This window comes from Emiliania huxleyi, assembly GCF_000372725.1.
Source record: "Emiliania huxleyi CCMP1516 unplaced genomic scaffold EMIHUscaffold_347, whole genome shotgun sequence".
NCBI lineage: Eukaryota > Haptophyta > Isochrysidales > Noelaerhabdaceae > Emiliania > Emiliania huxleyi.
Genome location: NW_005199387.1, coordinates 36,912 through 52,506, shown reverse-complemented (window position 1 = coordinate 52,506; position 15,595 = coordinate 36,912). Strand labels below are relative to the sequence as shown.

The 15,595-nt window shown below is 66.0% G+C and overlaps 5 protein-coding genes across 5 annotated transcripts; 3 read left to right on the top strand and 2 right to left on the bottom strand.

Moving 5' to 3' along the window:
- Nucleotides 1-25: 25 nt before the first annotated feature.
- Nucleotides 26-1,305, bottom strand: EMIHUDRAFT_241925 (hypothetical protein; the record flags this gene model as incomplete). Its single annotated transcript, XM_005773082.1, has 2 exons — nucleotides 26-49; nucleotides 178-1,305. Coding segments are annotated over 2 exons (1,152 nt in total), but the record flags the coding sequence as incomplete, so codon positions are not given.
- Nucleotides 1,306-6,574: 5,269 nt separating this feature from the next.
- On the top strand, nucleotides 6,575-8,377 carry EMIHUDRAFT_117522 (hypothetical protein; the record flags this gene model as incomplete). Its single annotated transcript, XM_005773081.1, has 2 exons — nucleotides 6,575-7,081; nucleotides 7,115-8,377. The coding sequence occupies 2 exons, from the start codon at nucleotides 6,575-6,577 to the stop codon at nucleotides 8,375-8,377; spliced, it is 1,770 nt and encodes a 589-aa protein (XP_005773138.1).
- A 327-nt stretch (nucleotides 8,378-8,704) lies between these two features.
- EMIHUDRAFT_369056 (hypothetical protein) lies at nucleotides 8,705-9,240 on the top strand (the record flags this gene model as incomplete). The annotated part of the gene is given in 3 exon segments (XM_005773080.1): nucleotides 8,705-9,034; nucleotides 9,049-9,200; nucleotides 9,211-9,240. Coding segments are annotated over 3 exon segments (187 nt in total), but the record flags the coding sequence as incomplete, so codon positions are not given.
- A 448-nt stretch (nucleotides 9,241-9,688) lies between these two features.
- On the bottom strand, nucleotides 9,689-10,568 carry EMIHUDRAFT_444648 (hypothetical protein). Its single transcript, XM_005773079.1, has one exon. It carries the CDS (start codon nucleotides 10,545-10,547, stop codon nucleotides 9,918-9,920), a length of 630 nt encoding a protein of 209 aa, XP_005773136.1. The 5' UTR covers nucleotides 10,548-10,568; the 3' UTR covers nucleotides 9,689-9,917.
- Nucleotides 10,569-12,416: 1,848 nt separating this feature from the next.
- On the top strand, nucleotides 12,417-15,275 carry EMIHUDRAFT_241920 (hypothetical protein; the record flags this gene model as incomplete). The annotated part of the gene is made up of 4 exons (XM_005773078.1): nucleotides 12,417-12,740; nucleotides 13,308-13,432; nucleotides 14,560-14,657; nucleotides 15,088-15,275. 4 exons carry the CDS (start codon nucleotides 12,417-12,419, stop codon nucleotides 15,273-15,275), a joined length of 735 nt encoding a protein of 244 aa, XP_005773135.1.
- Between the last annotated feature and the right edge of the window lie 320 nt (nucleotides 15,276-15,595).

Here is a 15,595-nt window from a genome sequence, read left to right as displayed (position 1 = left end):
CGACGTCCTTACTCAGTACATTGTATTACCAATACACGCAATTGTGGCGCTATTCTAGGTTTACCAGCCGACCCGCCCCATGCCCCGCCCGCCCCTCCCGCCCCGCCCGCCGCGTCCGCCGCGTCCGCGCCTACCGACTGCCGGCACAGCGCCGCCGGCCGGCGGAGGGTTCGGCACCGCGCGAGGAGACTGGTAGACAAAGGTCGTCTGCGCCGCCACGCCTGCTCCAGTGTCGACGATCGGCAGCGCCGGACGGCGGCAGGCCGGGCAGTTGGTGTCGCGCTCCAGCACGCGCGGCGCACATGCCTCGCAGTAGAGCGCGTGGCCGCACGCGAAGCGAACCGAGCGAGGCGCGTCGTAGCAGAGGTCGCACTGGCGCTCCTCGGCCCCAGCCGTCTCCTCCACCGCCCCCGCCGCCTCGACCAGCGCCTCCAGCCGCGGCAGCGCCTCTGCGAGCGGCATCCGCTTCTTCTTCCGAACGAACGCCAGCCCGACCACGAGCCGCGCCAGCTCCTCGGCCTGCGCCGCCGACCAACCCGCGTCGGCCGCCGCGATGCTCTCCGCCGTGTCGGGCTCCTCCAGCGCATCGTCGCACGCACTGAGCAAGCCAAGAGCGCCGCGGCCGGTCAGGGCGACGAGCAGCGTGATGCCGAGCGCAAAGCCGTCGGTGAGTTGCGAAGCCTGACCGTCGTTGAGGATGATCGGGTCCATGTACCCAGGCTTGCCAAAGATGCGCTGCGTCGACAGGTGCGAGACCTGTGCGCCGGCCGTCGCCTCTGCCGCTCGCGCGAGGCCCACGTCAGCGAGGTAGCCGTTGCCGCGCTCGTCGAGTAGGATGTTGCCCGCCGAGACGTCGCGGTGCAGGATCATGGGCGAGAGCGTGTGCAGGTAGTGCAGCGCTCTCGCGGCGTCGCGCAGCACGCGGAGCCGTGCGGCGGAGGAGAGCGGCGGTGGCGCCGTCTCGAAGCCGAGCATGCGGAGCCGCTGCAGCGCGGCTGGCGAGCGGTAGAGGCGGTCCTCGAGGCTGCCGCCGCGGCAGAGGGGGTAGACGAGGCACGCTCTCGACGGCGCCAAACAGACGCCGAGCAGAGGAAGCAGGGACGGGTGGCACGCCGCGCTGAGCGTGCGCACCTCGCTCTGCAGCTCGGCGAGGCCTTGGGCGCCGACACCGACCAGCGCCGTCTTGACCGCGAACCCGCAAGCGACGCGCGGAAGCGACGGCAGCGCGTCGGCGCGGTAGACGCGCCCAAAGCCTCCCTCGCCCACCTTGCGCGCCTCGGCAAAGCCGTCGGTCGCCGCGATGAGCTCGTCGAGAGGGACGGCGGCGGGCGGTGTGGCGGCGGTGGCGAGGGCGGCGACACTCGCCGCCGCCTCCGCTGCCGCCGCCGCCTCCGCCGCCGCCTCCGCTGCCGCCGCTGCCGCTGCCTCCGCCTCCGCTGCCTCTCGAGCCTCCGCCGCCGCCACGGCCGCCACTGCCGCCTCTACAGCCGCCGCCTCCGCCTCCGCCGCCGCCGCCTCCGCCTCCGCCGCCGCCGCCGCCACCTCCGCCGCCTCCGCTTCCGCCCTCATCCTCGCCTCTTCTCTCTCCCTTGCAGCCTCCTCCCTTGCCCTCGCCTCTGCCTCCTCCCTTGCCCGCGACGCGGCCTCCACCTCCTCCGCCGCCCGCGCCGCCGCATCCGCCTCCTCCGCCGCCCTCGCTGCCTCCGCCGCCTGCCTCGCCGCCGCCTTTTCCTCCTTCTGCCGCTGCCGCTTCAGCGCCCTGGCCTCGCGGGTCCTGCGCTCCGCCAGCTCGTCGCGCAACCGCCGCGCCGCCCGCAGCGCCTCCGAGCCGTCGGCGGCGTCGGTGTTCGCGTTGATCGCCGCCCTGAGCGCCTCGAGATCGGCGTCGCCTCGCTCGCACGCCTCAACCGCCTCGCGCAGCGCCGCCTCGGCAGCATCGCGCGCCTCCGCCGCCTCCGCCGCCTCCGCCGCCTCCGCAGCCGCTGACGCCTCGCGTGCGGCCGCCGCGGCCTGTTCGGCTGATTCTGCGATCGCTGTCTCCCCCTCAGCCTCTGCTGCGGTCGACGAGTGCTCCTCGAGGGCGCGCACGCACTCGGCGTGGCCCTTCTCCTCGGCCCACTGAAGCGCCGTCTCGCCGTCAACAGTGCGCGCTGTGTCTGCGCCCGCCCGCAGCAAGCGCCGCACGACGGCGGGGTGGTTGAAGAAGGCGGCGAGCATCAGCGCGGTGCCGCCGCTGCTGTTCTGCTTGTCGACATCAGCGCCGTGCCGCAGCAGCAGCTCGACCACCTGCTCGTGGCCGTTGTAGGCGGCGGCCATCAGCGCGGTGTCGCCGTCGTTGCTCTGCAGGTTGATCTCCGCGTCGTGCTGCAGCAGCAACTCGACCAGCCGCTCGCGGCCGTTGGCGGCGGCGCCCATCAGCAGCGTGAGGCCGCTAGTCTCGCCTCTCTCGTACGTCGCGTTGACCCGCCCGCCACCGTCAAGCCACGCCAGCACCGCCTCCTCCTCGCCTCGCTCAGCCGCTGTCACGACCGCGTCGGGGGCTGCCGCGGCACCGCCTGACACCGGCTCCGCCGCCGCCATCGACAGATTGCCCGGCCGCACTCGCACGCTCTCGCCGCCGCCCTCGAGCGCCACAGCGTACCGCCCGCCCTCGAAGCTCCCCGCCACGCCACACCGCCCGTTCAGCTCGGGGCGGGAGGAGAGCCCGCCGAGCACGACTCGCTGGCCGAGGAGCGGCGCGTCCTCAGCTGCCGCTGCCGCGCCTGAAGAAGCGCAATCGGCCCCTACCCGGCCCTCCGCAGCCGCCGCCGCTGCCTCAGTCAGGATCTTGACGCACTCGGCGTTGCCCTTCTCCTTGGCAAGCTGCAGCGCCGTCTTGCCTTCAACAGTAGGCGCCGCGTCTGCGCCCGCCCGCAGCAAGCGCCGCACGACGGCGGGGCGGTTCCAGTAGGCGGCGGCCATCAGCGCGGTGCCGCCGTCGCTATCCTGCAGGTTGACATCAGCGCCGCGCTGTAGCAGCCTGTCGACCACCCGCTCGCGGCCGTTGGCGGCGGCGCCAATCAGCAGCGTGAGGCCGCTCACCTCGCCTTTCTTGTACGTCGCGTCGACCTGCCCGCCGTCCTCGAGCCACGCCAGCACCGCCTCCTCCTCGCCTTGCTCAGCCGCTGCGATGACCTCGTTGGAGACTGCCACGCCACCGCTTGGCGCCTGCTCCGCCGCCGCCAGCGACAGATTACCCGGCCGCACTCGCACGCTCTCGCCGCCGCCCTCGAGCGCCACCGCGTACCGCCCGCCCTCGAAGACCCGGCCCTCCGCAGCCGCCGCCGCTGCCTCAGTCAAGATCTTGACGCACGCGGCGTGGCCCTTCTCCTTGGCCTTCTGCAGCGCCGTCTTGCCGTTCACATTGCGCGCCGTCGCGTCTGCGCCCGCCCGCAGCAAGCGCCGCACGACGGCGGGGCGGTTGAAGAGGGCGGCGAGCGTCAGCGCGGTGTTGCTGCGGTTGTCCTGCAGGTTGACCTCCGCGCCGCGCCGAATCAGCAGGTCGACCACCCGCTCGTGGCCTTGGATGGCGGCGGACATCAGCGCGGTGAAGCCTTCGTTGCTCTGCAGGTTGATCTCCGCGTCGTGCTGCAGCAGCAACTCGACCACCCGCTCGTGGCCGTTGGCGGCGGCGCCCATCAGCAGCGTGATGCCCCGCACCTGGCCTCTCTCGTACGTCGCGTTGACCCGCCCGCCGCCCTCGAGCCACGCCAGCACCGCCTCCTCGTCGCCTCGCCCAACCGCTGTCACGACCGCGTCGGGGGCTGCCGCGGCACCGCCTGACACCGCCGCCATCGACAGATTGCCCGGCCGCACTCGCACGCTCTCACCGCCGCCCTCGAGCGCCACCGCGTACCGCCCGCCCTCGCTCCGCGCCACGCCCCACCGCCCGTTCAGCTCGGGGCGGGAGGAGAGCCCGCCAAGCACGACGCGCTGGCCGAGCAGCGCACGGACATTTCTTTTGTGCTGACGATCGGTGGGGGGTGCCTGGCCTGCGCCAGGCATACGTCGCGCATGGCATGTGCGGCGGGCTCTGCCAAGGATGGGGCTGCTGCGAGGCGCGGGGCGTGGCGCAGCCGCAGGATGGGAGCGGCGAGGCGCGAGGCGAGGGCGAGGGCGAGGGCGAGCTAAGCTCGGACGGCGACTCGGACCGGTCTGCGGGAGACCCTGTGTGGGGCTCGGCGGCGCTGGAGGACGAGTGGCGCGCCGCGTCTCTCGCGAGGCAGGCGGTAGGCGACGCGGCGTACGCCGCGGCGCATGCTGCTGGCGCTTCGCGGGCTGAGGCGTGCGACGCCGCCGTGAGGGCGGTGAGGTTGGACGAGGTTGAGGCTCAGTCCTCGTTCCTCGTGCGCGCTGGGTGGTACGGCTCCGGCCGTGATGGGGGCGGGGAGGGGGAGGGGGCGACGGCCGCACGGAATCGCCGCCGGCGGGGGGCGAGGGCGCGGGCGAAGGAGGAGGAGCCAGAGCCCGGGGAGGATTGGGAGGGGGAGGAGCGGCCGGAGGAGTACGCCGGCCTCTTTGACGACCCGTAAGGGGCCGTCGCCTGCTGTGCCATTTGTAGTGCCAGTCCGAGCCAGTCTGCTGTGAGAGGGGCTTGTATAGTAAAATTCTTTTGTGCACCTGTCGAGCTGTGAGACAGAGTTGTTTTGTTTAAATTCTTTTGTGCTGTGAGAGAGGCTTGTATTTTAAGAATTCTTTTTCAAGATAGCGGGCGTTTCGAAGCGGGGCGCCACCCATCTCTATCGGATGGAGTCCGGCCGCGGGTGACTAGGGAAGTTCGCTCCTGTGTGACCGTCTTCGCCCGTCTTGCGTCCACCCATACCGCGTTGGTGTCCCAGTCGTTGGTCGGACTGTGCTTCGCCTTCCCATCAATCAAGCAGAGTGATTTCTTGTTGGTTAATAAAAATCTCTCTCTCTCAATCAATCAATCAATCTCTGCGCGCAGCGGCGGTCACGCGAAACCGCCTCATGAGGGGAAATCCCTCGGATAAATATTTAAAACGGACACACCAAACGAGGGGTGGGAGAAGGACACGAAGGATCTTAAGCAGGCTAACATTTTTCTTTCTCCCTTGCTAACCGGAAAGTAGTTCTTTTTTTCCATGTATGTGGCTCTTACGTACATTCCCGGAGGAGGACTGCTGACAGGGTTTGCGATGAGGAGTGACCCGAAGGGTTTCTCGGGGTTAGTGCACCACTAACCGCCTCTGCAAGAGCACTGCGACGGATCGGGCTCATACTAGCACCCACCTCGCGAGCCGACGTTCTGGCTCAACGAGGCTGCTGCTGGCACTCGGGGCCGATTTTCTGGCCCAGCGAGGCCGCTGCGGGGCACACGGCGGCACGGGTCACTCCTCAACACAAACCCCGTCGAAGCAGGAAGTATGGAAAGGCGGCGCGGTATGGTAAAGAACGACGGCACGGCGGACAGTAAGGAGCGGCGGCATAACGGCAACGGATGGCGGGGCGTCGGTCGGCTGGGCAGAGCGGGCAAGCGAGCAGCGGGGCGGCGGGAGGGTGAGGTGGCGGGGTGTTGCACGAGGAGGTAGAAAGTCGGGCGCGAGCGGGCGAGGTAGCGGCGAGGCGGCGGGAGGGCGACGGGCGAGGGGGGTGGCGGGTTGGATCACGAGGAGGCAGAAAGTCGGGCGCGAGCGGGCAGGGGAGCGGCGAGGCTGCGGGAGGGTGACGGGCGAGGGGGGTGGCGGGTTGGATCACGAGGAGGTAGAAAGTCGGGCGCGAGAGCGGGCGAGGTAGCGGCGAGGCGGCGGGAGGGTGACGGGCGAGGGGGGTGGCGGGTTGGATCACGAGGAGGTAGAAAGTCGGGCGCGAGCGGGCAGGGGAGCGGCGAGGCTGCGGGAGGGTGACGGGCGAGGGGGGTGGCGGGTTGGATCACGAGGAGGTAGAAAGTCGGGCGCGAGCGGGCGAGGTAGCGGCGAGGCGGCGGGAGGGTGACGGGCGAGGGGGGTGGCGGGTTGGATCACGAGGAGGTAGAAAGTCGGGTGCGAGCGGGCAGGGGAGCGGCGAGGCGGCGATTTTGTTGAATTCTCCCTTGCAAGATTCTCTCTTGCCGACGATCGCATTCCTGGCTCTGTGGCATTCCTGTGGCTGTGGCTGAGGACGATTCACAGCCACAGGAATGCTGCCAAGTAGTCCTCCGTCGACGTCGTCGCCGTCAGCACGCTGCCTCGTTGAGCTCATACGGCAGGACAGTCGCGCGCAGTGCGTGCGTGGTCGCAGCTTCGGCTGCTTCAGCGACCGCGAAATCTGGACTCGCGGTTGTCGAGGCGAATTCAGTTGCGGACCCGGCGGTGGCCCGTTCCGCTGCGGCTATCCTCCTGGCATGGTCGCTTACAGCTGTCGGTGCGACGGCAAAGTTGCCTTCCAGGAGAAGCCCAACTGCAGCAGTACCACCCCCACCTGTGCTGGCCGTCGGCTCGCACACCATCGCACAGCCGCGGGTCCAACGCGGCTGGCGCGACTTCAAGCTACAGCGTTGACCGCCTTGCAGCAAGCCCAGCTCGATCGCTGCGGAGCCATGCTGCAGCCGGGTTCGTCGGTCGCCGCGTGGCGCAAAATGCTGGACACCGCCTCGCCCGAGAATTGCCCCTTTGTTGCCGGCCTGTCACGCGCTGAGGCGGCGACAATCCGAGTCCACGGACGACCGCGCGCCGGCCGACCTCTCGTGATCAATATCACGGCGAGAACGGCGCGCGGACAAAGGCTAGACGTCGGCGGAGACTCCTTTGAGGTCGCGCTTGTCAGCGATACTGCGCGGGTCGCCGCACAGGCCGTGGACCACGGCGATGGGACGCACACGGCCACACTGGTGCCGCCTCGTGAGATGACTGGTCGCGACGCACGACTGCGTGTCACGCAGGCCTATCCAGCGATCGCTCACGCGCTGATGGTGTGGCGGGCTGTCCGCGACGCCAACCGCTCGTTCGCTTCCGCCGTCGTCAAGACGCCCGACCACCGAGAATTGATGTGCAGCGTGCGGCGTGCGAGGCGTGCCAACGACCGGGGTCGACACGGTGGGTTGACGGTGCGCGCACCGGCCGACGCACGCCTGCCGCAGGAGCTCTTCGCACAAGGCACGCTGGAGTCTTCTTCTGGAGCCGAGCGGCGCGTCAGTGATGCCAACGCCACCGCCGCGGTGGCATGCGACGTCTTTCGGGAGGTTGGCGGACCGCAGCAGCCGCTGTCGATGTGGTGCTTCGTCCGGAACGAGGAGACTTGCCGCAACGTCTCGACTCACGCCGTTGCAAGCGAGCGTTGGATCCGCCCTCGGAACAACGCGGCCGGACCGAAAGGGGAGTGGGCACCCTCCGCAGTCCTCCCCGCGGTCAGCTTCCGGGTGCTCGATGATGCAGGGCCTCTCCTTCACCGAGTCCGCCGCGCACTGCTGAGCTGCTGCATCGGCCGCGAGCGCTCCATGCCGACTGTCTGGGTGGAGGCCGCAGAGCAGGCCCATCGGCACGCGAGCAGCGCCAGCGTGGGCCGGCGGGCGTGCACTGCGGCAGATGTGCTCCGCACGCAGGAGGGGTACTGGGCGGTGGCGCGATCCGGGGGGGTCACGAGCTGGGAGTGGAAGTATCATGCGTGCGAGCTGACCCCAGCCGCGTGCCGTCCAGCGACCGAGGCTCGGGTGCTGAGGCTCGGCGACTCCACGCTCGGCCAGTGGCACAAACTGAAGCGGCCCGGCCGTCCAAATGTGCAAGCGTCCGGCACCGCGACGCCTCCCAGCCACCTCCCCGCGCTGGAGGGCGCGTTCCACTCATTTCCGATCATGACGACCCGCGGTCTCTACTTCGCCTCCACCGCGCTCGCCCTCGCTCGTCCGGAGATCCGCGCGCCTCTCACACTCGCAGGCTTCGAGGCCGCCTTCCTCGAAAGAGCCGCGGGTGAGGCAGTGCCGCCTCGGCTGATCGCGATCTCATTTGTCCACCATTGGGTGACCCTGCCGCTCGCGAGCTTTCACGAGGCGATGGTGCGGCTGGCCGAGGCGCTCGAGGCCTTGCGTGCACGGCGGCCCGATGTGATCGTGCTCTACAAGACGGGCCACGCGTTGGCCACCGATACGCTCACGCCTATAACCCCGGAGGCGGGGATGGGGTTCGACCTCAACCTCCGCAAAGCGTTGTACGATGCGGTGGCGCTCGAGGTATTGCCCGATTGGGTCATCGAGCTTGACGTCTGGTCGATGACACGGAGCGACCCGTTCCCTCCCATAGTGCACAAGGACCTTGCCCTGGTGAGCGCGCAGACGGCAATCGCGCGGGAGGTCCTCGACGACGGCGCCTGCAGAGCGGCCGCGGCACACACCGGCCATAGTAAATAAATAAATAAAAGGGTCAAACTCTGAGACGAGCTGGGATTCAAGGACATGTGTCCCCGCCCTGCACGATAATGCCATAGTGCGGACGAGTAGATGTGTAGATCACTAGGATCAAACCCTATGTGGTAAGTCTCGAATCGCTACTGGTGCTTGGGGGATGGGAGCCGCCCTCTACAACCTCTCCCGAGCCGAAAACGTCTTACCGAGTCACCCTCGTGCGACTTATTGAGCCAGTCCACGACCTCATCACCAAGGTGCCCTTTGGGCGGGGGTGGGAGAACGAGCAGCCCCCCGCGCCGCGGCAGTGCCCGGGCGAGGAGCACGCCGTCGCCGTCATCTCGATCGTGGTGGGTGCCTTCCTCGACTACCACAAGCCGGCCGGAGGCGGGCCGCCCAAGAACACGCGCACCGCCGGCGACGCGGAGGCGGCGAGCGAGCCGGTTGCTCGCTCGCTCGCCTCGGAGCCGCCTCAGTCCAAGTCCCACCCGCTGGCGACCTTTTGTTACTACGCATTCGGGGGCTCGCAGTGAGGGCCTCCGGAGGGCGGCCTCTCTTCATGGATGCGTGTGTCCACTGCCCGGCGTGCATTCATGCACCCCGGCGTACGCGCAGCCCCTCGCGAGGAGCTGCATGCTTCGGGACGTACGTGCGTTGAGTCTGGCCCCACAGCGCGCGCCCGTGGCCGTGCGCTGGCCTTGCTCGTCCTCTCCGTCCGGTGTGGGCGTGATGATGCAGAGATATCTAGGTAATCGTCCGCAGTTGCCACGAATCTCGATTGCGATGTGCTGTCTGCTGACCCGCGCGGCCGCGCGCGCGGAGGTGTGTGCGTACGTCAGTACGCGTCACGGGGCTGTATAATACAAAACAAAAGCCGTATTGCGAAGCCGCTCAAGAACAAGATACCCAAGCCCTGAGCTCTCTCTCTAGAGGAACTCTTTCACAATATCGCAACCGCGATACCCGCGATATTTGGCGATAAAATGCGATAAATGGCGATGTTGTGCGATGCTCGCGATCACGCGAGAGCTTCACAGCACGCCTCAGCGACGCGCGTGAAGCGTTACAAAGGGACGGGCGCGTCCTGGCGCTTCGCTCGCTCCGCTGCCTCGCGTTGCGCAGCTGGATCTGGCTGGCTACACACCTCGCGGCTTGCACATGAGCAGCGACAGCAGCGACCACAGCAATCGGCAGAAGAAGAAGAAGAATCGGTCCCGGCAAGCGCGACCGGAAAACAAAGAAATGCCAGTCCCCGGCTCACCCGTCACCGTCACCGCCGCCGTCTCAGGGAGCGCGGGCGAGGGCGCTGGGAGCAACACGGACAAAACAACATCAAAATTCATCATCGTCACACCACCCGTATTTGCAACTAGTCAAGTTCTTGGCCACAATCGAGACGACACACTCCGCACACTCGCACGCACGTCACCTGCGTGAGCTTCACACACCTCGCAACTACAGCGGCGCGAGGGGCACAGACTCCTCCGGCTCCTGAGAGCTCCACAGCTCACGTCGGCAGAGGGGCGCAGAACGCCTTCCTCGGCCCTCAGACCATCTGCGCTGGGGCTGCTGGGTCAGCCCAAGCGCGAATCGCCGAGTCGCGCGTGACGCGGACGGCGAGCGCGACAGGGAGTACGGTCACGGTCACCCACAGGGTCCACGCGGGAAGAACGAGCGCCGTGTCGCGTGGGTCATCCCCATCCGCGCCGTACTCGGCCACGGTGGGTGAGTTGTTGTCGGTGAGCGCAGGTGGCTCGGCCTCGAGGAACGCCGCGCTGATGGACTCCTTGACCTCGTCGAATTCAATGTCGCCATCTTCGTCGATGGCCTCTTTGCCAAACGTCGCCATAACCTTGCCTCGCACGTGGTCTTTGATTGCCTCTGTGAACGTGGTGAGGTTGAAGGCCATCAAAGGCATGACGGCCTCGCACCACGCGTCCTTGAACGCGGTGACGTTGACGGAGAGAAGGTTGCCGAGCTGCAATGCGAGGTGGACCTGGGCCTGGGTGAGCGCCGACTCGACGAAGCCCAGGCCGATTGCTGTCGCGTTCGGAACGAAGGCGAGTGCCTCGAAAGTTTTCTCGGCAGGCGCGGACGTCATCGCAGCCGCCGACTCGGGCGTGCTAAATGCATGGCTGGCCGCGAGAGCTCCGACGATTAGCAAGCAGAGCTTCATGGCACCTTCCAGCAATCGGCGACCACACCGTGCTGAGGGGGACAGCTGCCGCCGAATTTCAAAAAAATGTGAATTTGGAGGGCGGGCTGTGTGTTGGCTAGCTACTTCCTGTCGTCTGTTGTTTGTTGTGCCCTTGTTTGTTTCTCTTGGCACCTTGGAGTGCTGGGGGGGGCGACAGGGAGGATGTGGCCTTGAGTTATGTGTACGCCAACTCAGGGTGTGTGGCAGCCAGCTGGCTGTGTGTCTTGGGAAAGAGGTAAACTAGGAACTACCACAATACCGTAGGGCTAAGGAGGTGCATGCGTTCCTGAAGGTGCATGCGTTCCTCGCGCACACTTCCCTCCCAGGTATCAAAACCACCTTCCCAAGGTGTATATACCTGTCTACTCGCGATTCATTGGTTGGGGGGTGGCGGGCTATGTATGTTGGCTACTCGAACAAAGCAGCCGCGGTTCGGACAGAAGGGGAAAACAAGGAAGCCGAAGGGGGATGCAACGCGGGCCGGCGTAGTAGCTAGGGGCGAGCGCATGCTGCGGCGGATCGTCGCTCCATGAACTGCGCCGTGAGGACCTCTCAATCTGACAATGAGGACCTCTACTTGACAACTTGAGTCGATCAAAGAGTTGATGTTTGTCGTGCGCGTGAGTAATCGTGAGATCATTCTGACATCCAGTGGCGAGCCGAGGTCTGACTCGGAGTGTAGTCGCACTTGTCGTGTGTAGAGGTAGAGCCCATAAGTCGTACTCCGGAGGGGTCCTCACACGGTGTCTCTCCGTAGGACCGAGTGACTTCGAGAAGTCACTGTTCAAAGCGTTCACACGAGGCATCGCGACCGTTTCTTGCGCCGATCTTTGATCAAAATCAAGGCTAACCAGCCTAGAGATGACCCCTAGACACTCACCTACCTTGCCGACAGCCCACTGCGTCCGTCTGAAGCACCTCAAGTACGCCGGTGAGACGCCCGAAACGGGGTGACTTCTAAAAGTCACTCCGCATGTGGGCCGCCCTCGCGGTCGTCTGACGCGCCCTCCGGCCGCCGCACACTCGCCACTCACCCCGTCTCACCTCTAGATGATGCGGCGGCGCACGGGGCACTGCGGCTGCCGGCGCCGCGGCGGCCGGCGCCGCCGCTGCCGGCGCAGGCGCAGGCTCAGGTCGCCGGTACGGCGATGGTTGGACGATCGCCGCGTCGCGGCGGGGGGGCGCTGCTGTGCCCGATGCGACGGCTCCTCTTCGAGCAGGTGCTTGGCAAAGCCGGTGAGGGTCGCCAGCTTTTGTCCCGACCGGGCTGCAGATCGCGTAGCCAACCTGGCTCGGGTCCGGGAAGCACTGTGTGCAGTGGTAGGACCGCATGTACCCGCACTGATGCTTCTTGCTTGAACACGAGCACAATAAACACGAGCACAGACGCCGTGTCGCCTAGGGCTGTCCGCCTCAAACGTCGCACGGCGCCTCGAATTCGCGCAGACCAATGTGCCGGAGCGTGCGCGCAGTAAGCGCAGTAACGCATGTATTCGATTTGGTACCGGCGCTTGCGTGGGAGCGCAGACAGCGTCGGCCGCGGTGTGCCAGCGAATGTGGTGGTCCTCTTGGCCACTGCGTCCGAGCCGAACCAGCTGTCCACACGAGAAGCGGCGGCGCGTGGAAGAGCCACGGCGAGGTCGACCGCCTCGACCAGTCAGCCTCCGGCACAGCATTGGGTGCCTGCATGTCGCCGGGATTGCGTCGCTTGTGTCATCGCGTAGCGGTGCAGAGGCAGCGCCGTATATCGCCTCTTGCCCGCGGGGACGAGCGCTCCAGCGTGCGTAATCGTCTCGAGGAAGGAGAAAACAATTGTGCCCAAGTGATGCGAGTAACGGATTTTGGCCCATGCGCATGCTCTTCCTCGTGCTCGCCGCGCGCTCGGGAGCCGGAGTGGCGGGGTCGGAGCTGCTGCAACGGCGCGAGTGGCCGCGAGGGGTCGTAATGGGGCTCTCCAGAGGGCGAGACCACTACGCGGTGCTCGCGGCGGCGCACGGGGCAGCTTTGAGCAGTGCAGCGCCTCAGCAGCACCTTCAAGCAGTGCAGCGCAACGCCAGCTGCCTCTCTGGAGCTATGCGGCGGCTGGCGGGCCTGTGCGATGGCGCCGATCCGTGGGCTCGGGACGCGCAGTCGGCTGAGTCCGGGCCCTGCCCCACGCCGCACCAGACAGAGGTCCTCACCCGTCATCCTAGGGACATCAAACCCTGCGCGATGACAACACAGGTGAACTGACCAAGTGCTCAAAGTCCCAGAGATGCGTGGCGTCTAGGTTGAGGGTGGCTGCGTGGGCTATTCGCGAAGCGGCAAGCGAAATCACTTCATCCGATTGCCGGCATATACAACACACTGTTCCGATGTGTTGAGAGATGGGTTTTGTGCAACGAGAGGTCGAAGTGCAATCGAGCGAGAGCTCGTCGAGACAGGCTATTCGTAAGCCCTTGGTGTGCGACGAGACGAGTTCTTCGCCATTGCAGCGACCAGCAAGCCACCCCTTCAGCAGCCGGAGGCCGGAGGCATCGCCGCGGCACTGGCTGCGCCGCGGTCCCGCACCCGTCGACGACGCTCCCCCCGCGGAAGACCGCGCGTAGCGACGCCACACACACACTCTCGAACTGCTTGCAAGCCGGCGATGTTTTTTATATTACCCAAAAGCTAGGCTACACAACGCCCTCTATGTTGGGTCAAGTATCGATGTTTTTCTTGTTCGCGATGGTGAGAAGCACGGACAGCGCCCCGCAGGCGCTGCTCTTCGCCGAGTTCGACAACCGGCTCGGCCGCACACTCTCGCTCCAGGAGCCGCCCGGCTACCTCTCCACCGCTGCCTTTGACGCCGTGTGCGACGTGCTCATACCGAAGCCGCAACTGTGCGCTGCCAGCCACACCGTTTCTGACCAGCCCACGCCTCGCCGCCTCCTCGCCCTTCACCGCCGCCGCCCTCGCCGACACTGCCACCACATCGTCAATCGCCAGCATGCCACCAGCTCCGCCGCCGCTGCCGCCACTGCCACCGCCACGTTTACCGCCGCCGCCACCGCCGCCACCGCCTCCGCCGCCGCCGCGGCCTCGCAGGTGCAATCAGCTGCTGGTGCTGCGCGACGCGAGCCGCTCCGTCCTCTGCTGGCCGGTCTGCCTCGAGGGCGCGCAGTACGAGCGCAACGCTAGATGCGGAGACACAGACCTCGGTCCGACGTCAGCTGTAGCCGGACCACCGCCTCTGCCCACTACCGCCTGGTGTCCGGTGACTAGTCGGACCCGTTAGGCCCCCGCTGCTCATATCTCTACACCTCTCTGACACCAGCCACACCTCACATGAACACGATGCATCTCTCGTGGATGTGCTCGCGCCGCACTCTCCCGATGCCTTGAACTACCTTGGGCCCGTGCTTGCGCTGATGCGCTGATCTCTCCACTTGACGCTCCCCATTCACACACAAAAACACAACCCCCCAGTCAGAAGTCAGCGCTGGGTCCCAGGAAGGCGAATGCGAATGCTCCCCATTCACACGGTGCTCTGAAGACTCTGCGCACTACCGACGGCACGCCCTCACGTCGGTCTTCCGACCCCTTACTCACCCTCACCCTCACCCTCACCCTCACCCTCACCCTCACCCTACCTCTGACCCTGACCCTGACCCTCACCCTCACCCTGACCCTAACCCTGACTGGCCCTGACCCTAGCCCATTCGTGACGGAGGCTGCTGTCGCATGGCGGGAGATCTCTGCCCTTCCCCCAAAACACAACCACGGACCCAAGACGCACAAGCCCAGACAGTCGAGACAGGGATAGACCGCAACGACAGTCAGGAGTCAGCGCTGGGTCCCAGGGCGAATGACCCTTCCCCCCACCCCTAGCTCGCCATGGCCGCTGCTCTGACGCTGATGACTCCACTTGAAGCTACTGACTCCACTTGAAGCTAATGACTCCACTTGACGCTAATGACTCCACTTGACGCTAATGACTCGACGTGACGCTGATGAGTCGACACCGTAGGAGCGCAACGCGCTCTTATTCTCGCTCGCCCTCGTCCTCCGCCCGACCGCCGGAGCAGACGGCAGAGGCGGCGGTGGTGGCGAGGACTGTGCCAGCAGGTACGGCACGGTGCTGCGGCGTGCGTGCGAGCACCTGACTGCTCTGGAGCGGCGAGACAGGCTATTCATTAATTAATTAATATTAGTTAATTAACTAATTAATTGACTGCTCTCGAGCGGCGAGACAGGCTATTAATTAATTATTTAATTAATTAGTTAAAATTAATTAGTTAATTAATTAATTAACTGCTCTCGAGCGGCGAGACAGGCTGCTGTCGACGTGCGCGTCGCGCGGGAAGCTAGGTGTTCCCGGGCACTTTCTCATCCTCTCACTCCCAGCGCCCAGCACACTCACTCTGTTCATAGCGCGCACTGGCCTTCTCCTCTGTTCATCTCCTTGAGTCGCTCTCTCTCTCTCTCGCCGATGCGGCCCGCTGCGGCGCTCGTCTACCTCGCGAGCGTCGCCCGAGTGGCCGCCATCCAGTACTAGGCCACATCCTGCCGGCGCTGCTGCACGGGCTGCGGCAGGAGGGAGGCTGCACGCTCGCGCTCGACTCGGGGCACACGATGAGGCTCGAGCTGCCTCCGCCGCCCAGGCCTCCGCCTCCAAAGGTGGCCGAGCACCTTGTCCCGGCGCTGTTGGCGAGGCCGGACGCTCCCACGGCACTGCGACCCTAGAAGCGGAGTCTCTCCCCACACCTCCCCGCATCTCCCCGTTATCTCCCCGTATCTCCCCATATCAGGCCAGCACCTGGGACCTGACAGTTCGAGATATAGGGGAGATACAGGGGAGATACAGGGGAGATGATCATGACGTAGGCCAGCACCTGGGACCTGACAGTTCGAGATACAGGGGAGATACAGGGGAGATACAGGGGAGATGATCATGACGTAGGCCAGCACCTGGGACCTGACAGTGCGTCGGCTGCTCGGCGCGATCGATGGCGTGCGAAGTGAACAATAATTAATAACTAATTAATAAAATCAATCATTAGTTA